Raw genomic sequence first — 24,611 nt, forward strand, 5'->3', positions numbered from 1 at the left:
TAAAAGTATTGGGACACCTGCCTTTACACGCACATGAGCTTTAATGGCATCCCAGTCTTAGTCCGTAGGGTTCAATATTGAGTTGACCTATCCTTTGCAGCTATAAGAGCTTCAACTCTTCTGGGAAGGTTGTCCACAAGGTTTAGGAGTGTGTCCACGAGAATGTTTGACCATTCTTCCAGAAGTGCATTTTTGAGGTCAGGCACGCATTGGGTTACCACGCTAGTTACGCTATACCTACTGCGTATTTTTATCTGTTTATATGATTATCTTTTTATAGTACCCATCTGCCTTGATGTTGTACTTTTTATTCAATTAAACCTTGTAATTTTTGATCTATGCCATGTGGAGGCCCTCTTTTCTCTTTTTCATCTCAAACAACTGCTGCTTGCATTACTGCCTGGAGAAGTGTGGCTGGTAACTACTCGTATCCCTGATTTTTACTTCCACTGGTCATCAGAGAAGGAGTCTGAGTGCATCCCCACTGGAATCTGTTCCATGCAAATCGTGCTTGCTTCCATGCTTGTACGATTCACCGCCGCTGGCATGTGGATCCACTACTCAGGATAAGAGTACCTGACACAGGAGCCAGCGATGTCACCGCTGTCCCCTCTTCCACGAAACATCCATCTTCCTTTCCGGGTATCGTGGCTCCGGCCAATCACACTGTGATTGGCTGGAGCCACGATGACATCACTCCCGCACATGTGCTTGGGAGCCGTCACTAACGGCATGCTCGCGGTTAGCAGCGGCACGCTCAGTCCACCTGCCTGTCTTTTGCAAATATCTCCTAAAACGTGTAGGTTTAAGAGATATTTCTTGCACCTACAGGTAAGCCTTAAAGCGGGAGTCCGCCGGGACTCCGCGTTTTTTTTTTTTTAAAGCCAGCAGCTACAAATACTGCAGCTGCTGACTTTTAAAATAGTGACACTTACCTGTCCAGCGCGCCCGCAATGTCGGCACCCGAAGCCGATCTCATGATCGTCTCTCGGGTGCTGCCGCCGCCATCTTGGGTATGGGAATCAGGAAGTGGAGCCTTTCGGCTTCATTTCCCGGTTCCCTACTGCGCATGCGGAGGGGGGAGGGTTCAGATGAGCGGAAGGTCCACTTTAGGGTGGACCTCCGCTTTAATCTAGGCTTACGTGTAGGTAAAAGTGGTCTGTAAGGGTTTACAACCACTTTAATAATCTCCCTCTTTCCTTCTCAGACCCCCCTAGATTCTCTCTTCACTCCCTCTCCACCTCTGAACTGGTAAATCGGGGAGTGTGAATTCTGACACAGATCGCCAATGAGATTGTAGCTTCATAAACTGGCCATTACTGTGTCAGCCAATGAGGATTCTTGCTGTGTGGAGATCATCGGCGGGAGAACATGTTCAAATACTTCTCCCCCTGATTATCTCTGTTTCATAAACTGTTTATGGACTGTGATCAGTGGTGATCCTTGGGATCCTCATAAACGGTTTTATTGGTCTTTTGTAATCTAATTTTCTGAGATACTGAATTTTGGGTTTTCACTAGCCGTAATCCATAACCATCAAAATGACTCCGTGTGCAACGCATCTATATAAAATATACGAGTTTCACTTTTTGAATAGAATTACTGAAATAAATAAACTTTTTGATGATATTATAATTTTACGAGATGCACCTGTATACCATTCCTGGCCGATGCCCTTGGAATCTGAAAAGTAGAGACTGCTACTCCAGTGAACCCCATGTGCTTCTGGGGCCTGTGCTGAATGGCTAGCCTGCTGAATTCGGAATACGGAAAGTTGGCCACTCAGCAATGATGCCATTCAGAGAATGCTTTGCATTCATTCAGAAAATGCAAAGCATTCTCTGAATGGCACCTATGCCAAGCGGCCAACCTCCTGTATTGAGAATGCAGCAGGTCAACTGCTCAGCACGGGACTAGGAAGCAAGTGCAGATCAGTAGCGGAGTCTGCTTCAGTGATTTGTAGCTTCCAAGGACATCGGCCAGGTATGATATATACTGTACATAGTTCCATTAATCCAAGTTGGAATAGTCTTTAACTGTAATCGAAAAAGTAAGGTTACCTAGCTGGCTGTGCTGTGCGGTAGGGCTAAGCAATTCTCATTACAGGATGGACAGAAATACAAATGCTTCAGAGGGTAAAACAGCTCCCTTCTTCTGCAAACTTGATAAATATAAAAAAATGATGTCCTTTATGAAAATAAACTTAAAGTTCCCTTTAAGTCTGCAGGGCCTTTAGCACACAGAGGGGTAACTGAGGTAAACCACATTGTTAAAGGCAGGGATCAGGCAAGTTATGACATAATTTTAACAGCAGGGATTTCCCAAACTGTAATGCCCTCCAGATGTGCGACTGTTTAGGGTACATCATTTCGGATCACGGATATCACTGGCAAAGTGTTCCTCAAACACATCTCTACTGCAGGCGTCTCTTTCATGTGTTTTTCCAAAGCCCAGCACAGATCTGTTTGATGTTCTGTACAAAGTGTAAAATATTTTGTTAAACCCCCCTCCACGCTACCTCCCATCCCACAAAATGTGAAGCCTGAGAGCAGGCGCGGTACGACAGAATAGACTGGGGAGTGTGGGAGAGCAATAAGCGTCAGAATCACAGGGGCACACAGTGGCCTGTATTGTGTGCCTTTACCTGTCATGTGTTTAGTCTGCCAGCTGACTGATGACCTCATGGCAGAGTGTCTGTGCACTTGCACTCCACGGGTAACAATATTGTCTTTTTCGGCCTTGTGTGTTAGCCTGGCCACCTGTTTGGGAAATGTCAAGCTGTAAGACAGCACGTTATTAGTTCCCTGGTATTCTGTACTGCATTTCTGCAAAGAGGACTTGTCTAATGTGGCTCCGGTTTAAATATAGGTCTTAGTTGCAGTTATTTGCCAACTTCCACCATATTACCAAAAGTATTGGGGCATCTGCCTTTACATAGACTTTAATGGCATCCCAGTCTTAGTCCGTAGGGTTCAATATTGAGTTGGCCCGCCCTTTGCAGCTATAACAGCTTCAACTCTTCTGGGAAGGTCGTCCACAAGGTTTAGGAGTGTGTCTATGGGAATGTTTGACCATTCTTCCAGAAGTGCATTCGTGAGGTCAGACATTGATGTTGGACAAAAAAGCTTGCAGTCTCCGCTCAAATTCATCTCAAAGGTATTCTATCGGGTTGAGGTCAGGACTCTGTGCAGGTCTGTCAAGTTCTTTCACACCAAACTCACTCATCCATGTCTTTATGGACTTTGCTTTGTGCACTGGTCCAAATCATTTGGTGGAGGGGAGATTAGGGTGTGGGGTTGTTTTTCAGGGGTTGGTCTTGGCCCCTTAGTTCCAGCGAAGGGAACTATTAAGGTGTCAGCATACCAAGACATTTTGGACAATTTCATGCTCCCAACTTTGTGGGAACAGTTTGGGGATGGCCCCTTCCTGTTCCAAAATGACTGTGTAATAGTAAACAATGCAAGGTCAATAAAGACATGGATGAGCGAGTTTGGAGTGGAGGAACTTGACTGGCCTGCACAGAGTCCAGAAATCAAGATAGGGAAGGGAATAACCCAATCTTCACCCTTCACCGTAGGCTCCAAGACCTTAAAGAAAACCTTCAGAAACCAGGGAACTCTCAGGTTATCCCACAATCCTGGACCTGCGACAGCACCCTGCCAGTAAAAACTTTATGGCCTTACTACCAAAAAGTACTGGATCCCAGGGCCCAGCTCTCAAAGAGAAGCGTTCGCAAGCAAAATCTTGTTTCTGCGGATTACGGGGTCCGGGTACCATTCATTTAGCCCATTACAAAGACATCAGAATGGATCCGGTTAACACGGCTGTCTCTCATCAAGAATTACTGCCCGTGGAGCTCAGCACAGCACATCTTTACTCATGCCCAACACCTTAGACACTGGCGAAAAAAATTGAGGACTCCCGATAATGGGTGGGGTTATATGGGGGAAGTACACGCCTTAGGGGCGTAGCAGTGTCCAGCACCTGTCGGTCCGATATATAATCCATGTAGAAATTACTATGGCTCTGTGTCCTCTGATGTAAGAAAAGAAAGGCAATTTTTGGAGTGCAGCTGTCCAGAACTTCTTCCTATTTTCCATGGCCTGCACAGAGCCAGTGGCATCACTAGGGTTGGTGTCACCCGGTGCGGAAAAAATAGGTGTCACCCCCCCCCAGTACAGACCCCCGCCATTAAGTACAGACCCCCCTCTCTCAGTATAGACCCCCCCCACTAAGCACAGATCCCCCTCCCACAGTACAGACCCACCTCACCAAGTAGAGACCCCCTCCATCAGTGTAGACCCCCCCCATCAGTGCAGACCCCCCCTCAGTGTAGACCACCCTCCCCGTATCAGCGCAGATCCCCCTCAGTGAAGACCATCCCCTTCATCAGTGCAAACCCCACTCAGTGCAGACCCTCCTTCATTAGTGCAGACCCCCCTTCATTAGTGCAGACCACCTCCCCATGAGTGCAGACCCCCTTAGTGTAGTGCAGACCCTCCCTCCATCAGTGCAGACCACTCCCCCTCCATCAGTGCAGACCCCCTCAGTGCAGACCACTCCCGCTCCATCAGTGCAGACCCCCTCAGTGCAGACCCCCTTCATCAGTGCAGATCCCCCTCAGTGCAGACGACCCTCCCTCCATCAGTGCAGACTCCCCTCAGTGTAGACCACCCTCCCCGTATCAGCACAGATCCCCCTCAGTGAAGACCATCCCCTTCATCAGTGCAAACCCCACTCAGTGCAGACCCTCCTTCATTAGTGCAGACCCCCCTTCATTAGTGCAGACCACCTCCCCATGAGTGCAGACCCCCTTAGTGTAGTGCAGACCCTCCCTCCATCAGTGCAGACCACTCCCCCTCCATCAGTGCAGACCCCCTCAGTGCAGACCACTCCCCCTCCATCAGTGCAGATCCCCCTCAGTGCAGACGACCCTCCCTCCATCAGTGCAGACTCCCCTCAGTGCAGACCACCCCCCATCAGTGCAGACCCCCCCTTCATCAGTGCAGACCCCCCTCAGTGTAGACCACCCTCCCTGCATCAGTGCAGATCCCCCTCAGTGAACACCATCCCCTTCATGAGTGCAGACACCCCCTTCATGAGTGCAGACACCCCTTCATTAAAGCAGACCCCCCTTCATTAGTGCAGACCCCCTTCATTGTAGACCCCCCCTTCATGAGTGCAGACCCCCCTTAGTGCAGACCCCCCTTCATGAGTGCAGACCCATCTCTCCCCTCCCATAGTGCCCCCCCAGCACATGTCCATTTGCAAATATATAAAACTGTACAGACCTCAGAACAGTGCGGGATACAGCTTTGTATCCCTCACACAGTGGAGTGGACTGAAGCCACCCCTCCTCCTGTAAATGTAAACAGAGAGGAGGGGGAGGCGACTTCGGTCCGCTCCACTGTGTGTGTGAGACAGTCCGCGAGACACCAATTTTAGGGTGAGGACCATGCAGCATTAGTAAGTGAGCTGCCCACAGGTGTCCCCCCTCTGGCGGGTGTCACCTGGTGCCGCCCACACCCCCGCACCGCCCCAGTGACGCCACTGCATAGGGCCCTGACCTCAACCTGATAGAACACCTTTGGGATGAATTAGAGCGGAGACTACGAACCAGGCCTTCTTGTCCGCCATCAGCACCTGACCTTTACAAATGCGCTTCTGGAAGAATGGTCAAAAACACCCCCCCCCCCCAAACCTTGTAGACAGCCTTCCCAGAAGAGCTGAAGCTGTTATTGCTGCAAAGAGTGGCTCAACTCAATATTGAACCCTAGGGACTAAGACTGGGATGCCATTAAAGGTCATGTGCATGTAAAGGCAGCCATCCCAATACTTTTAGTAATATAGTGTATGTGGAAGTGACATGCAGCACCAAAGCAACTCTGTTTCCTCTTAAGCCAGCCATAGACCATTCCTATCTCTGCAAGTTCAGCAGGAACCGGCTGAGATTCGAGCTATGTATGGGCAGGCTGAATGTACCAAGTTTATCGATATATATCAACTTGCGTACATCCTGTCTGCCGGATTTTACATGCGATTATCGTTAGCAGCTGTTATAGCCGCTAGCAATAAACAATGTGTTCCCCTGGTGGGACAGCTTTCCCCACCAGGAGAACACAATGGCTCGACGGGAGGGATTCTCCTGTCAACAATGTCTTGATGAGGAAATTTGAAAACCCCATGGTTACAGGAAATACATTTTCTCTGTAAATGGCTGGCCTTACTCTAATCAGTGGTGGCATAATGGGACATACAGTAAAAGATTATATAGACTAAAGCCAACCATACATGGATCAAAATTCATCTAGTTCAGCAGGGGCTGGCCAGATTTCGATCCACGTATGGGCATCCTGGTTGTACAGAAGTCAATCAATTCAATCAAGTCAAACAGTGGGGAAAGGCACCCCACTGTCAGAACACAATAGAACAGTGGGAGGATTCTTGACTCAATGAGCTGTGAGAACAGAGGGATTGGCAGTGTTTGATCGCTCGATTCTTAGTGTCAAAGGTGCCTCAAGTAATGTCTGCAATACTCTTTTCCAATCTGGAGCTGCCCTCCACAGTGCTCTTTCCCACTTTAAAATTGTCCTCAGCCTTGTTAACAACCTGCACATGATTAACCAAAAGGAAGAGGGGGAGACTCTGATGGGACCTGGATGGCATTCCAACAGGACACACAGGTGCAAAGAGGAGATCAGAGACAATTTCTTGGCTTTCCTGTTGCTTACCCAAAACTGAGGAGGGATTATTGTCACTGCCTATGCATAGCGACTGGACCCAAGGAACCTGTCATTTCAGATAAGCTTGCTGTAAAGATTTTAAACAGTGTGGGCATGTCTATAGAATTGTCTGTCTGTGTTCACTCACCTTGCTGCTTTCTGTGTCAGGTCCATGGGAAAGTCTGGGCACAACATCTGCAGCAGGCAGTGATATTCCTTCATGGTCAAGAGATCTATAGGAGACATATACTTTGTTAGACTTTCAGAGGAGCAAGGCTATTTTCTGAAACTGAAAGAGCAAGTAAAAACAATTTTACAAACTTTTAGGACTTATGTAGACAGGTTTCAATCGGTTTCTGTGTTGCTTTTGAGTTTGACCTGATTTTGATCCACCCGATTTTGATCCACCTGATTTTGATCCACCTGATTTTGATCCTCTGTCAAAGTGATTATAAGTTGCATCTGACTTGCTCCTGAGCTGCTTCCAATTGCTTCAAGCTGCTTTATATTCACAATGATTTGTATGAGGAACCAGATTCCTGGTTTAGGTTGGTGAATACTGTTGACCTGTTGATGTAATGGCAGCTGCCAAACATTACTAAAAGCAGTGGATTGATGGGGAGAGATAACAACCATGATGGTTTAGTAGGTTTATTCTCACACAGCATAGTTTTGTGTGAGTGTTCAGCTCTGGGGATTGGCCTCTCAGACCCAACCATTGTCACTTGGGATTCCCTTAAAACTGGAATCCACTGTTAGCAAGGGCTCCAGCAGTGCAGAAAGGTGGCATGGGCGAGTGGCTGGGAAAATATATAGTCTGTCATTGTGTATGGCCACCATAAGGGCTCTTTTACATCCAGTACCAATGAAACTACTTTGGACCTGTGCTCAGAACAGAAGAAGTTGAATGACAAAACATGGAAATCTCAATGCAAAAAGCCAAACCTGGTGAATGGAAATACACTACACGACCAAAGGATTGTGGACACCTGACCATTACACCTACATGTACTTGTTGAATTATCCATATGCATTAAGGTTTTCCACATGATTATGGATTGCGTCTTTGGCGATTATTGCCTAAAAGGGAATTTGTGAGGTCAGGGACTGATGCGTGATGTGTGAGAAGATTTAGCTTGCAATTGGCATTCCAATTGATCCCAAAGGAGTGTTGAAGTTAGGACTCTTTTGGTATCACTCAAGTTCCTTCACACCAAACCCCTCACTCAGACCATGTATTTATAAAAATTGGCATTGTGCCCCTAAACGCAATCATTTGGAAGGTTTATCCACATACTTTGGCCCTATAGTGTAACTGTACTCAGCATAAGTTCACAAGCTTGGTAGATGCTGGAACGATGTGTCAAGTGCTCCCTTTCTAGGGTAATCTGTACAGGCCCCGACTAGTAAAGTAGTTAAAATAAGTTATAAAAGTATTACCGCATTTATCGGCATATAACACGCACCTTCATTTTAGGAGGGACGTTTCAGGAAAAAATCTAATTTTAAATAAAGAACTTTGAAGCAAAATAAGGGTCAGTGCCCATCTGCAGCCTCATGATTGCCCATCACTACAGTCTGATTAATGCCCATCTGTAGCCTCACAATTGCCCATCAATGCAGCTTGATCAATGCCCATCTGCAGCCTCACAATTTCTCAGTGCAGCCTGATCAATGCCCATCTGCAGCCTGATCAATACCCATATGCAGCCTCACCATTGCCATGAATGCAGCCTGATCAATGCCCATCTGCAGGCTCACCTCAGATTACTGCTACCTCGGAGGGTACAGGGAGGGAGGCGGGATGAGCACCGTCAGATTACATATAGAGAGAATCTCATGTTTACTCGGCGGCCTCTTTAATACAAAGTCCTGCCTCCTGGACCGGCTTCTATGATAGACAGAACACTGGTCCAATGCTGGCCCAGGAGACGGGACTTCCTATTACAGAGGCTGCTGCGTAAACAGGTTCTCGCTGTATGTACACTGATGGCGCTCGTCCCCCCCCCTCCTAGGCAGCCCAAATTGCAGTATTGGCATATAACACGCACACACTATTTGCACCCGATTTTCAGGGTGAAAAGGTGAGTGTTATACGCCAATAAATACAGTACTAAGCAATGGCTATATACAGTGGGGAAATTGTTTGATCTCCTGCAGATTTTCTAGGTTTGACCACTTGCAAAGAAATGAAGGGTCTATCATTTTTATCATTGTAAGTGGGCCAACTTCCAAAATCTGCAGGGGATCAAATAATTATTTTCACCGCTGTATGATGAGCCTCAGTCTGCTCCAGCGTTTCTATGTAGTGCCCTCTGATTTAGACTCAGGCTCATGCTGTAAACATGGCCTGGGTCCTGGGTGGTCAGGATGTCTCAAGTGAAGGTAGGCAGAGAGGGGGTGTCAAGAACTGACATGTGTTTTCATAGTGTATAAATATCTGCAGAACAGTTATAATTTTCACAGTGGTTTCTCTCCCCAAACCCCCCCACGCCACAAGGCTGCTGGGAGCGGCCTATGAAACTCTTGGCAGGAGTTAAAGGCAGACAAGAATCAATGATATTTCAACATAAGGCCGGGAATAACCACCGAGACTGCAGTGTCCTCTGTGATGCAGAATACAATAAATACCACGGATTGTACTGGCTTGGGTTCAAGATCTGTACAGCAAAGAAAGGCCAGAGTGGAGTCTGAGGTTATACTACTGAAATTATAGTATACAGTCTACATATACTAGTCACGGATAATCTTGATAGTTGCATATTTGGGTTGAAAAAAGCCTATCAAGCTCTTGGAGGCTGTTTATGAGGTCAAAGCCCCCTATTATTATTAATAGGTATAGGTCAATTTTTTAACTATAAAAACCTATATGATTTGACCTTCGCCTTCTACACCAGACTTTCTCAACCTTTTCAACACAGAGGAACCCTGGAAATAATTCTCTGGTCTTGGGGAACCCCTGCTAAAAATTGAAAATCTACAACTCATCATACAGTGTGATGGACAATTAGAAGAATGCCTCTTACACTTGTGGTTACTGGGAAGAATTACCCCCTTACAGATAACTAAAAAGATCAATGAATGAATGAAATACTTGTATAGCGCACAATGTGAACTGAGGCGCCTCAATGGTGTCCTTGAGAACTTTCCTGAGAAGCAGAAATGAACCATTGCTCAGGGAATCCCTAGCAACCTCTAGAGGAACCCTGGTTGAGAAACCCTGTTCTACACATTGGCACATTGGGGATGATATACTAAAACTGGAGTGTGCAAAATCTGGTGCATCTTCTGCATAGAAACCAATCAGCTTCCATTTTTTTTTTGTTAAAGCTTAATTGAGCAAGCTAAATTTAGAAGCTGGTTGGCTACCATGCACAGCCTGGGCAGCTGATAGGCCAGTACAACTGGCCCTGTTGTACTGGGCCCAGCCAGTAGGGGGGCCCGGGCAAGCTGAGCAGATAAATAATTAATATAAAAAAAAATCCTCCAGCCATGGCCAATCAGAGTCCGTCTGATTCAACTACCAACCAAATAGCCTAAATCGCCAGCCCCCCCCCGTTATCTTTAGTTTTTTTTTTTGTGCAGATAGCTATCTGCAGACTAGGTGGCGGCAGGGGAGGGACTATTTCCTCTATTGCGGGTGCGGAAGAATGCCTCTTCCGCACCCACGCCTCATGCTGGCTGTGGCTCAAGTCCCAGCCAGTGTGTCCTCTATCGCGCCGTCCCCCTGGCGCGGTAGAGTGATTCCTCCTCCTCCTCATGAGAGAAGTGTCACTGAGGCGAGCGGCGGTGGCAGAACACAAAAAAGAAGTAGCTGGCATCATTGACATTGCATCTGAATGGAATCATTTGTGGGCACTCCAGTCCAGGCAGCAGCAGGATCAGGGAAGAAGTGTCTCATGGGGCCTGGCTAAAAATGACACAGGTGTGTGCTTGCTTGGGGTGGGGATTCAAGATCTACTGATGCCGCAGCATATATACATTCTGGTATTAGCGGCATGGGTGGCATTGTCTGGAGCAGAATATGGCATTGGTGGCACTGTCTGCGGGTAGCACATGCGTTATGGCCCATAAGACGTGCTGCCTGCAGACAGTGCCACCCATGCCGCCAATGCCATATTGTGCTGCAGACAGTGCCACCCATGACGCTAATGTCATAACGCATGTGATGCCTGCAGAGACAGTGCCACCCATGCTGCCAATGGCATTATGCCATTGGCGGCATGGGTGGCACTGTCTACAGCACAATATGGCATTGGCGGCATGGGTGGTGCTGTCAGCAAGTAGCAAATGCGTTATGCCATTAGTGTCACGGCTGGCACTGTTTGCAGCACGTTACGGCATTGGCGGCACTGTCTGCCGGATAGCACATGCATTATGGCGCATAACGCATGTGCTGCCTGCAGAGACAGTGCCACCAATGCCGTAATGTGCTACAGACAGTGGCACCCATGCCGCCAATGCCATAATGTGCTACAGACAGTGCCGCCAATGCCGTTATATGCTGCAGACAGTGCCAGCCATGCCGTAATGTGCTGCAGACAGTGCCACCCATGCCTATCACTTGTAGACAAACCTGCACTTTGTTTCAAGGCGGGGTCTGGGGAGGGGGCAGGGTGGGGCTAAAGGAGGGACCAGGGGCGGGGCCAGGGTGGAGCTGAAGGGGGCCCCATCAGGTAGGCTGTACGGGGCCCCATGATTTCTATCAGCGGCCCTGTGCACAGCTGTACTAGATTTTGCACTCTAACGTTTTAGTAAATCAACCCAACTGTCTCCACTAAAGGAGGACTAGGGCCAAAAGAGCTTTCTCTTGTGGGTCGTAGAAATGCACTTCATTTTGCACTCCTGTGATCCGTTTTTAGCTATCAGGAGATTAAAGTCCACTGTCAGCTTACGTCACAAAGCTGGCCCAGACTCTGGAGAGATCCTGACTTCATTGTCAGGATCCACCCAGGTGACTGGATCGACAGCTGGCTTAGCCTCTCAGTGAGTCTCTGGGAGATTAAGCCAGCCACTCCCTGCCCAGCCCAGCACTCTAGAGCATTAGAGGGGAAGAGCAGTGAGCTGGTTCTCTGCTCATTGAAGACCAAGAACTGAATGATCAGAGGTCTTTGATTTCCCAGTTCTCAGACTCAGAAGTGGAGGGGGCAAATGCAGAATCGGTCCGAGGCGAATATATCATTTTATTTTATTTTATTTTTCGATTCCCAAAATTCTCTTTAAAAGAGGATTTCCATATAATAATAATATTTAGATAATTAGAACCTAAATGATGTATAAAAGTTAATACTGTAAATCAAATACATATCTGTGACACAAAATGGTCCCTTCTATGGATCCAAAATGCTTTCCTGCTATTTCTTGTCTAACTCCACAACAAAGACACTCTAAATGTGAGCCCACGAACAGACTTGGCCACACACGGACACTCCGATGATTTCTAACGCAATGACGTACAGCACGTACGACGGGACTAGAGAAAGGAAGTTCAATAGCCAGTAGCCAATAGCTTCCTTCTCGTACTTGCTTAAGAGCATGTGTCATTCTTAGTCCGCCGGACTAGCACACTGACAAACGGATTGTCCGCTGAAAGCCAAGTCCGGCAGACAAATTTTGAGTCAAAACTACTTTCTAAGTCCGCCGGACTTTACAATGAAAAAGTCCACTGGAGCCCACACACGATTGAATTGTCCGGCGTACTGTGGTCCGGCGGATTAAGTCCGCCGGACAATTCAATCGTGTGTATGCAGCATAAGGATGGCTGACTTCTTTTACTCTCTTTCTACTCACTGTTCTTGGACTAAGACTTTTTAGCAGTTTGAACTATCCACTTGAGAGACATACAACATTTGGAGAGCCAGATCCCCCCCCCCCCCCCCCTTGTTTAATTATCTCAGTATAATTTAACTATAGACTAAATATTGAGTCCAGTCCAAATATACTGGTTCACGTTTTCCAAGCCCTAATGAAGGGGGCACAGGTACCGCCTCCGAAACGTGTTGGCTTTGCAAACTATTTGCCTTTGTAATGAACTTGTATTTGGACTTGAATATTATGGTGTGGCGGTATAGCTGTAAATTACGCATACTGTACCAAAGACTCTGTTAGCAAGTGAGTCTTCATTTCACAACACAGCCCCTAACTTTTAAAGAGGGGTGGAATAGTGCACAATAAAAAATAAAAATAATAAATAAAATCAAAGCAAAAAAAGGACCAGTCATTGATCTTTTCTGTGGGTCCCTGCAGTTGATCTTTCCCCAGTACTGACATACCATGCCATGCTACACTTTGTCTCTGTATGGAGATAGCCATCTTATTAGAGGAGCAGAGCTTTATTTACCTGTGCCAAGTTTAGTGCCCCCCCCAACTAATAGGGTTTGTTTACTCTTGCGACATTACTGTTTACTGAATGTCTCGTTAGCTGAAGGTGGGCGGTCGGTGCTGTACAATCGTGGCTTAATCACCAAATGCTAAAAACTGGTGGGGTACTGAAGAAGAAACAGTAGGAGAGATGGAGAAAGCACAGACCTACAGAATGAATCAGGTAGAAGCAGGGAGATCCTTCCACTGCAGATACAGATCACCAGACTCTCAGACCTCTGCAGAGAGCCAAGTTCAGCTAAACACAAACATTATTGACCGAATCAAGATTGGCATTAACCACTTAGCATGCTATCTGTAAAAAAAAATGTAAAATTCAGAACATGAAAAAAAAAAAAAAAAAAAATTCTTGTGGAAATAGTTCATTGTTAAGTTACTAATTTTTCTGTTATCCTGTACCCTATTCCCCCTCTTTTCCTTAGTTGTGCGCACAGATATAACCCAATCCTTCTATACCCGCTTCCCTTTCCAAACCTCCCATTTATCCATTCGCTACGGCATCTCTTCTCCTTTCTCCATCAACCTTTTTCATCTTCTCTTTCTTGATGCAAATTATGCTTATACCTAGGGCTTTTTTTTCTCAGATAATAGGTGCAGGAACTCCACCTTTCAAGTCCTGCCTTGTTTCCGCTCCCCCTATCCACCTCCGAGCACTGTCCCTTAATTCCTCCCCCTATCCACCTCCCAACACCACCCCTTTTAGAGAATACAGAACCAAGTATCATTTTACGGTGCTATGGAATTTGTTATAAGCTGTACAGTGGAACCTTGGTTTACGAGTAACGCGGTTAACAAGCGTTTTGAAAGATGAGCAACTTTTTTTTTTTTTATACTGGTTTGTGAGTGTTGTCTCACAAAATGAGCAGATTTCAAGCTAATGGGGTGTGCAGTACCGCATTTGGCCAGAGGTGCGGGGGCGCCGGCGACACTCGGAATGGTTCGGAGCAGTTCAAGCCATTCGGAAATACTAGGAATCACTCTTAAATACTCTGTTCCCGAGAGTTTCTGAGCCTTTCCGCATTCAGCCGTGCTGTCCCTGAGTATTTCCGAGGCTCGACGGTGCCCCCCCACCTCTGGCCACATGCGGTATTGCATGTAATAGAAGTCAATGCTGAACGCATTATCTTCATTTGCATTGACTTCTATGGGGAAATTCGGTTTGATATACGAGTTCTTTGGATTACAAGCATTCTCCTGGAATGGATTGTGCTCGTAATCCAAGGTTCCACTGTATAATATATCCCCTGAGGCCAGCAACAATACACTCCCTTTCAAAAATAGTACCCCCTAGCAACAATAGACCTCCCAAACAAAATACCCCCAAAGCAACAATAGATCCACCCCAGCATTAGTAGACTATTGGCAAAAATAGATCTAGCAGCCAGCATCAACAGACCCTCCAGCAGCCAACAACGATAGAACAATCCGTCAACAGTAGATTCCTTTCAGCAGCAACTGAACCCCCCTACCCCAGCAACAATAGATCCTCCAGCAGACAGCATTACTAGACCCCTAAGCACAACTAAGCATCCCTTGCCATTAAATGCATTCAGTGCTGGAGGTGCCCTGCTTATACAGTGGAACCTCGCATTGCGAGTAACGTGGTTTACGGACGTTTCACAATACGAGCTGTTTTTTGTTTTTTAATCCTGACTCGGTTTGTGAGTGTTGTCCTGCAAGACAAGCAGGATTAAAGCCTCTGGGGTGTGCATTACCCCATTAGGCCAGAGGTTCAGGGGTGCTGGGGACGCTCGGAAACACTCCTTTCCTGAGTGTCTCTCAGCGTCTCCGGCGCCCCCCCCCCCCCCCACATCTCTGGCCACATGTGGTACTGCATAGACAAGCAGTGGCTGTGGAACGGATTATCTGAGTTTCCATTATTTCCTATGGGGAAACTCGCTTTGATATACGAGTGCTTTGGATTACAAGCATTCTTCTGAAACAAATTATGCTTGTAATCCAAGGTATTACCATACCTCGTTTGTGTGTCAACCAAGGAAAACTGAGTTATTTGATTATTTTTATTGGTTAGAATTAAAGCTCCCCTGCATGAGACATTCGAAACATCATGTATCAAGTGTTACCTGTATACTTCTATTCTTGACATGCATCTTATGGCAAAAAATTTAAAAACATACTTAAAAAAAGAAATAAAAATATTGAGCTTTGTTGTCAATCCTTATTGGCGTAGTAACTCCTTGTAAAATCACATTATTTAAAACAAGAAAACTAGATGCCCCCTGTGAGCTTTCCTTATATTATGTTTTGTTTTTACTGTTATTTATTTCCAACACAATTATTTGTTTTTTTTACTTTTTTCTTTTTTTTACCAAAAGTAAAAAAATACAGAACAATACTCCCTGCAGGCAGCAGGGGGAGACTCAGCAGTAGAGTTCGGGGCAGCAAACCGCAAAGTAATGAGTATCTGTACTTGTGATAAATGTAAATTGGGATGCTGGAAAACAGCTTTACACACAGGAACACCATGACAGACAAGTCATATAATCTCTCCCTGGGCAACTCTGGGAAAGGGAACAGCAGCGTGAAATATCATTTAGCATCTTGCTCCGTCAGACGGCTGAGTGTTAAAAGAAAAAATAGAAAAGATGTAACTGGGAAGCAGAGAAGAAAATCAGAACATGTCTGGCATCAGTCTATGGCATGCCACAGTCGCCGAAGCATAAATCTGATTTGCTGCAGCACATTTCTTCCATTTTGTTTATGTTTATGATCACAGTCGGCAATCATCATTGCCAATGGAAGACAATTGCAGGCTAATGCCGCGTACACCCGACTGGACTTTGACAGCAAAGGTCCGACGGAACAAATTCGCTGGACAATTCGTTCATGTGTGGGCTTCATCGGACCTTTGCTGTCTAAAAACATGTTTCAAATCTTTCTGACAGACTCGAGTCCGGTCGAAAAATCCGTTCGTCTGTATGCTAGTCCGGCGGACGAAAACCAACGCTAGTGCAGCTATTGGCTATGAACTCCCTTATTCTAGTCCGGTCGTATGTCATCACATTCGAATCCGTCGGACTTTGGGGTGCTTGTGTGTGTCCAAGTCCGTTAGTTTGGAAAGTCCGTCGGAACTCCGCGGAAAGTCCGCCGGGAAGACCGTTGGACCTAGTCTGCTGGAAAGTCCAGTCTTGTGTACACGACATAAGATCCTCGGTAAACACACATTAGAAGCAGTACAAAAACCAAGGTTATCTAAACCTCCATGCACAAAAATGTAATCAATATATATATATATATATATATATATATATATATATATATATATATATATATATATATATATACACATACACACATACACACACACACACACACACATTATCTTATTATATCTTTTCATGTGACAGCACTGAAGAAACAACACTTTGCTACAATGTAAAGTAGTGAGTGTACAGCTTGTATAACAGTGTAAATTTGCTGTCCCCTCAAAATAACTCAACACACAGCCATTAATGTCTAAACCGCTGGCAAGAAAACTGAGTACACCCCTAAGTGAAAATGTCCAAATTGGGCCCAATTAGCTATTTTCCATCCCCGGTGTCATGTGACTCATTAGTGTTACAAGGTCTCAGGTGTGAATTGGGAGCAGGTGTGTTAAATTTGGTGTTATCGCTCTCACTCTCTCATACTGGTCACTGGAAGTTCAACATGGCACCTCATGGCAAAGAACTCTCTGAGGATCTAAAAAAAAATAATTTGTTGCTCTATATAAAGATGGCCTAGGCTATAAGAAGATTGGCAAGACCCTGAAACTGAGCTGCAGCACGGCGGCCAAGACCATACAGCGGTTTAACAGGACAAGTTCCACTCAGAACAGGCCTCGCCATGGTCGACCAAAGAAGTTGAGTGCACGTGCTCAGCGTCATACCCAGCGTCTTTTTGAAATAGATGTATGAGTGCTGCCAGCATTGCTACAGAGGTTGAAGGGGTGGGGGGTCAGCCTGTCAGTGCTCAAACCATATGCCACACACTGCATCAAATTGGTCTGCATGGCTGTCGTCCCAGAAGGAAACCTCTTCTAAAGATGATGCACAAGAAAGTCCGCAAACAGTTTGCTGAAGAAAAGCAGAATAAGGACATGGATTACTGGAACCATTTCCTGTGGTCTGATGAGACCAAGATAAACTTATTTGGTTCAGATGGTGACAAGCGTGTGTGGCGGCAACCAGGTGAGGAGTAAAAAGACAAGTGTGTCTTGAATACAGTCAAGCATGGTGGTGGGAGTGTCATGGTCTGGGGCTACATGAGTGCTGCCAGCACTGGGGAGCTACAGTTCATTGAGGGAACCATGAATGCCAACATGTACTGTGACATACTGAAGCAGAGCATCATCCCCTCCCTTCGGAGACTGGGCCGCAGGGCAGTATTCCAACTTGATAACGACCCCAAACACACCTCCAAGATGACCACTGCCTTGCTAAAGAAGCTGAGGATAGACTGGCCAAGCATGTCTCCGGACTTAAACCCTCTTGAGCATCTGTGGGACATCCTCAAATGGAAGGTGGAGGAGCACAAGGTCTCCAACATCCACTAGCTCCATGATCTCGTCATGGAGGAGTGGAAGAGGACTCCAGAGGCAACCTGTGAAGCTCTGGTGAACTCCATGCCCAAGAGGGTTAAGGCAGTGCTGGAAAATAATGGTGGCCACACAAAATATTGACATTTTGGGCCCAATTTGGACTTTTTTTGCCAGCGGTTTAGACATTAATGGCTGTGTGTTGAGTTATTTTGAGGGTACAGCAAATTTACACTGTTATTCCGACAGGACAGAATTCCGACAGGATTACGCTCAAGCTGTCTTGCATACACACGGTCACACAAAAGTTCTCTGAACCTTCGACAAGAACGCGGTGACGCACAACACTACGACGAACTGAGAAAATTAAGTTCAATGCTTCCGAGCATGCGTCAAATTGTTTCCGAGCAAGGAGTAGGAATTTTCCGCAATGGAATTTATACAGACGATCGCAATTTCCGATCGGAACTTTTTCCGACTGAAAAATTGAGAACATGCTCTTAATCTTTCACTGGCTGAAATTCCGCGAGCAAAAGTCTGGTGGAGCATACACACGATCGCATTTTCCGACCAAAAGCTCTCAGACTTTTGCTGGCGGAATTTCTGATAGTGTGTATGGGGCATTACTCTACCCAAAATGGAAAAAAAAATGGTGGCTTCATATACTATGGGGCTCGCTCACATGGACGCATTAACCATATCGTTTGTTCCAAGCAGCTCTGAGCTGCATGCAGGCAGCCTGTTTTTGTCAATGCAGCCACCACATCTAAGGACTGGTAAACTGGGCTATATTACATTTGTTTTTTGGGTTTAGATATCCTTCAGCTCCCTAAAATATAATCTTTATTACATGCCCTGTTATTTTAAGCAGAGGAGGCCAATGAGAGTTGACAGTCACAAGGCAGACACTTACGACCGTTATGGCAAATAAATAACACATGCTTTACAGTTTAGTGAACGGAGCCTCATGTCCTCCAGCAAATGCTTTGGACTTCAAGAGCTAAATTTTCTTAGTGGGCATGTTTGAAAAAAAAAAAAAAAAGCTGTTAGATAATCTACCGAAGTTCTTCTATGCCAAACGTCTTCTCTTTTATTAAGTCTTGGATAGGGTGGGGTAGGGATTTTGAACCGCTGCCAAATTAGAGGCTAGCTCCATCTTAATGAACATTAATTGGGCACTCTGTACAAGTTTAACAATACAAGTGTGCTATTAGATAAGATTTCCTGCATGTAAAAACTACACCTAAAGCACACGTCCTATACTAATGTTTTCAATCGCGTCGGATTTACCATTAGGCACAGTAGGCCTGTGTCTATAGGTGCTAAAGACAGTCAGTTGGCTTTCCCTGTGTTAGCAGGCCTGCATTTTCCTTCCATTAGCGGTATAAATACTAATGCTGCGTACACATGACCGGACTTTCCAGCAGAAAAAGGTCAGATGGAATCATTCTGTTGAATATTATGATCATGTGTGGGCTTCATCTGAACTTTTTTCTTAAAAAAATCAGAAGGACCTAGAAATAGAACACGTTTCAAATCTGTCCGACGGAATCAATTTCTATCGGGAAAACCGTTTGTCTGTATGCTGGTCTGACGGACCAAATACAACGCTAGGGCAGCTATTGCCTACTGGCTATTGAACTTCCTTTTCTAGTTCCGTCGTACGTCATCACGTTCAAAACAAATGGAATTTGGTCCATTCGTGCGTGGGCAAGTCCGTTCGGTCGGAAGTCTGTCGGAACTCTGTCCGGAAGACCGTCGGACCTTTTCTTCTGGAAAGTCCGGTCATGTGTATGCGGCATAAGGAATACTCCAGCAACTTGTGGCTTACACAGATGGCAGCTGAATGGGACCAGAGTTGAATCATTGGTTGCTAAGAAGCAAGTGGCTGTAGGCTACCTAGCAACCCACAAGCCCTGTGCAGGAAGCTGTCACTTAAAAAGACAGCTTTACAACACATATGACCAACTCTGAGCACTGGTATCGCATTGTACGCCAACTCAGATTTGGTCTTAATTATCACCAGTTTATGTATAAGTGAACTGGCGGCTATTCTTTTTGAATCTGTTGTAGCCATCACACTAGATTCTAAAAGTTGGGGTAGTCCGAACTGCCTCAACAAAACTGGTACAGAAACTGTTGAAAAGCTTGCATGAATTAGGTGCATGTTAAAGGCCATACAACCAGAAAAATGTTGCTTTACTGAAGTCCCCCCAGTAAAGCATGTATTTTAGTGGGGTAAATTAAAGAAATGGTATTTACACTGACATAATATATAGGGCGTTTATCGGTAGAGCTACAGATCCTGCAATAATGAGTGTAAGCCTTTGGTGTCAACATTAAAGCTTCATATGGGTAGTGCAGAATCCATTTTTTTTAAGAAAAGGTCAAACTCTACTGGATGAAAAGGGGTTTACAAATCAGATGGAAAGGTTAGAGAAAATAATAGAAGGGAAAAGTAATAATATTAAGGGGAAAGGTGAAGAGGGGGTAGGGAAGAATGGAGGATTGGGGAGAATGGAGGATTGGGGAGCAGTTGTATAAGGCCTCTGTTCAGAGTCCAGGCTGGGTGTCACCCTCACGGATTGTCAATGCTCCATGGATAAATGGATAGAAAGGTTCTGTCTATATCATCAGGGTCAAAGTATGTAATGCAGGGGACTGTGGATTTAGTTTTGAAAAAAAAAAAAAAAGTCTCTGGCTGTCATCTTGATCCTGCCTTCACTACCTTGTAAGTCACTTGGAACAAGCATATGGCATGGAAAGTGTGAATGTCCTGAATGTTTGCTCTAGGGCTCACTGGCTAGGAAGGCAAGGATGAGGAAGATAACTCTATGACTTCATGTACACGGGACATGAAGGAGGAGTTTTGACTCATTTACATGCCGCGTTTGCTTTTAGGCTCCATGCACACTGAAGCTCATAAACAGCCGTTTTTGGGCATTTTTTTTTACAGCCCATAAACTCCCCTCTATGTTATCCTATGTGTAGCTAAAAACCGCTAACGCAGAAAAGTGCTATTGCAAAAACGTTAAAAAACTTTGAAAGACAAATCTACTGGCGTTTTTATAATGTTTCTATGGCGTTTTTCAAAATAGCCAAAAATGAAAAACGCCTGAAAACGAAACGCCGCTAAACGTGAGTTACCATGTTTGGCGCTTGAAATGCCATTAAACTCAGCTTCTGAGCCCATTTTTTGGCGTTCCAAAAAAAAAGGCTCTAAACTCAACTGCCTAGAAAGGACTATAAAAAACCCTGTGTACATGTACTGATAAGATCATAGAGGAGAGTTCAGGGGAATCTGAAAAAAATGCCCAACTGCTCCTTAAAGTCCCTTTAAAAGCCAGTTCTGTTCACACAAAATCTGTTAATCTGTGCTGATCTGAATAGATCAACACAGGCTCAATGCAAGAGCATATAGAAAAAGAAAAAAATGTGTGTAGCCTGTTCACACCATTATGCTTTGTTGAAGTGCAGTACACTGCAGAAGTTCGGCTTGTCTGCATTATTACCTAGAGCAACTCATTTCACCGCACTGCATCACAATGTAATGAACCATGGTGCATAAACTTGAATGAAGTGTAATTTTGTAAAATTTCAATAAAGTTTGAAAAAAAAAAAAGGTTAAAAAAATTAAACAGTGTTATGCGTTGTAACAAGTATTGCACCACCCCTCATTGCCTCTACACACTGTACATGCGGTTTTAGCATGGACTGGTGTGAACAAGCCAATAGTAGCCAATCTATAAGAGGAGAGTAATTATTGCTTTCTACTCTTTGCTATAAACTAGGGGTCTCCAAACTTTTGAAAAAAAAAAAAGGGCAAATTTACTGCCCTTTAAGCTTTAGAGGGGCCGGACTGTGGCCAGTGGAAGTAGAAAATTCCCCAATGTCAGAGTACACAAAGCCTCAGGTGGGGTGGTCAGTGGGAGTAAAAAGATGACACCTGTCAAATAGCACCTGTGGTTAGTAGAAGACGCACTAGTGCTCCACCACTGGCATCAGTGGAAGGACTAGTGCTCCACCACTGGCATCAGTGGAAGGACTAGTGCTCCACCACTGGCATCAGTGGAAGGACTAGTGCTCCACCACTGGCATCAGTGGAAGGACTAGTGCTCCACCACTGGCATCAGTGGAAGGACTAGTGTTCCACCACTGGCATCAGTGGAAGGACTAGTGCTCCACCACTGGCATCAGTGGAAGGACTAGTGCTCCACCAGTGGGAGTAAAAAGATGACATCTGTCAAATAGCACCTGTGGTTAGTAGGAGACGCACTAGTGCTCCACCACTGGCATCAGCGGAAGGACTAGTGCTCCACCACTGGTATCGGCAGCAGGACTAGTGCTCCACCACTGGTATCGGCGGAAGGACTAGTGCTCCACCACTGGTATCGGCGGAAGGACTAGTGCTCCACCACTGGTATCGGCAGAAGGACTAGTGCTCCACCACTGGTATCGGCGGAAGGACTAGTGCTCCACCACTGGCATCAGTGGAAGGACTAGTGCTCCACCACTGGCATCAGTGTGAGGAATCATGCTCCATCTTCTATATCAGTGGAAGAGATTGTGCCCCATGGTTGGTGTCAAAGTAAGGAATAATGCTCCATCATTGGCAGCAGTGGAAGGAATTCTGCCCCTCTGTTGGTGTTGGTGGAAGGAAAGGTGCCTTATTGGTGGCAGTAGGAGGAATAGTGTCCTAACGGCTGCATAAACGCAAGCAAAGGGTTGCAGTTGCTTAAACTGTAGAATAAACTGTGACCTTCTTTTTTAATGCCTATTCATGAAATGTAAGCCACCGCGCAGAGCTTGTTGTGTGTTGCGGGGTTCCCGCTGCTTAAAGCAGCAGAGAGAACTCCTTGATTGGAGAGGAGGCTGGTCATAGGACTTCAACAAGTCCTGTGATTCGGCTATCCTGTTAACCACCCCCCCTTTTATTTTAAGCAAAGAAGTTGCAATTGCATAAATATGTGGCCTTCCTTATAGCTGCAGTAGGGTCATATCGCTTCCTTTTAAATGGACCCTCCAGGGGCCCATTTACATTATTGTGTTGCCATAACATGCATTACAGCAATGCACGGTAAGGTGATTTTTGCACATTGGTGTGATGCGATACTATTCATTTACAACACACATGTGCTAACGCAGCACAACAATGTGAATGGGCCCTTAGGCTTGCCTTTGCTTTGCTCAGATTGTTGTAGACTGGGTGCGGAGTATGTCTGGTATGACTGACAGCAATAACAGCCTGCAGTAATCTGACACTTGTACGATATAAAAAGACTTCAGACAAAGCAAAACTCTAAAGAGACCGTAAAAGAAGGAGCTTCATTACAACTTGGCACTGACCATGGTTATCTAGTCATCTTTGCAGTAATAAACATCTATCGTTTATGAAGAACTCTCACGGATGCACACAGGACCATCGTGCACTAAAAATCCGAGACAACGTTTTCTGAGATGTTAAAAGAAACCTATACTGAGAAAAACAACATAGGATGAGTTTTGTCCTAATCTTTAGGAAAATGCTAGCTTTCTGGCTGAAATGCTGATCCTGAGGCTTTATCCTTCTCCAGGCTGGCTGGGTCTTACCAATGCGGAGAGCAGCGCTAACGTATTTGCATCAGCTCTGCTCCCTCAACCAATACACTGGGAATGACGCGTGTTCTAGTGATACCCCCTCCAGGTGCACCCATGATGCTCTGCATTCACAGTATGGTTCTTAGTCTTCAGGGTTAAAGGGTTGGTTCACCTTTCAACAAAATACTGTGCAGTCAAGGAGCCCCAGTAGTAGTCTAAACACCAAATCTTTGGCTTTGATACTTTAAGTCGTTAAAACAAACAAGCAGCAAATAAAGTCACAGCAAATTGTATGTTTATTTCTGGTCAACATATTGGAAAGTATTAAAAACTCAATTTCAGGCTAAATATATATTCAAATATTTATTCATGGACAATGTCCACCAACAGTTTTAAAATTAGATAAGCAGATCTGTCATCAATACTTGCCTTCAATCCAGAGCTGTCACCCACAGTACCTCTTCTAAACCACTAGATGTCTTTGCTCATCTAGGCTGAATGATGTCCAGTGTCACTTATGCCGCATACACACGATCGGACTATCTGACGGAATTCGACCGTGTGTGGGCTCTGGCGGACTTTTTCTTCCCAAAAGGCCCGGCGGACCTTGAAAGAAGTCTGGACTCAAAATTGTCCACCGGACTCGGCTTTCCAGCGGACAATCCACTCGTCTCTGTACTAGTCCACCGGACTTTTCAAATGAACAGACTTGCCCACACACGTGGTAAAGTCTGTTCATTATGAATGTGACTCCAGGTAGACGGGACTAGCGAAGGAAGTCAATGTCGCCGCCTCCATCAGCGAGATTGACACCTTGCGAGCCCCGTCGCCTGGTATGGATTTTAAGGGGAACCCCTACGCCATAAAAACGGTGTGGGTGTCCCCCCAAAGTCCATACCAGACCCTTATCCGAGCACGCAGCCCGGCCGGTCGGGGAAAAAAGGGGGTGGGGACAAGCGAGCGCCCCCCCTCCTGAACTGTACCAGGCCGCGTGCCCTCAACATGGGGGGGTGCTTTGAGGGAAGGGGGGGCCCCCCACCCCAAAGCACCTTGTCCCCATGTTGATGAGGACATGGGCCTTTTCCCGACAACCCTGGCCGTTGGTTGTTGGGGTCAGCAGGCGGGTGGCTTATCGGAAATCCGGGAGCCCCCTTTAATAAGGGTCTTTGTTGTTGGCTGCTGAAGTGTCTATTGATGCTGGCTATTGGGAACCAATTGTTGCTGGGGTGGATCTATTGTCGCTGGGGTGCCTATTGTTGCTAAATATACAGTATTTTACTGCCTTTCTGGTCATCGTTAACAAATTCCACACAAAATACTTAATACTTAAAATTATATTTGGTTCTATATGCTCTAAAGGGGCTGGTACTGGGTTGTGGGTAAGGGGTGGTCCC

At 45.7% G+C, this 24,611-nt stretch overlaps 1 protein-coding gene and 1 long non-coding RNA gene across 5 annotated transcripts in view; one reads left to right on the top strand and one right to left on the bottom strand.

Moving 5' to 3' along the window:
• CSTPP1 (centriolar satellite-associated tubulin polyglutamylase complex regulator 1) overlaps positions 1-24,611 on the bottom strand; it is a 235,373-nt gene that overhangs the window by 31,296 nt on the left and 179,466 nt on the right. For all 4 annotated transcript variants that reach the window (XM_077461248.1, XM_077461257.1, XM_077461275.1 and 1 more), the window contains one exon: positions 6,871-6,955. In XM_077461248.1, the coding sequence (XP_077317374.1) occupies positions 6,871-6,955 (85 nt within the window). The remainder of the gene's footprint in view (positions 1-6,870; positions 6,956-24,611) is intronic.
• Positions 1-24,611, top strand: part of LOC143940167 (uncharacterized) — a 75,550-nt gene that overhangs the window by 6,751 nt on the left and 44,188 nt on the right. The gene's annotated exons all lie outside the window — the stretch shown is intronic.

The sequence above is a fragment of the Lithobates pipiens genome, unplaced genomic scaffold (assembly GCF_037356315.1).
Source record: "Lithobates pipiens isolate NorthernLeopardFrog02 unplaced genomic scaffold, aLitPip1_a1.2 Scaffold_10, whole genome shotgun sequence".
Classification (NCBI taxonomy): Eukaryota; Metazoa; Chordata; class Amphibia; order Anura; family Ranidae; genus Lithobates; species Lithobates pipiens.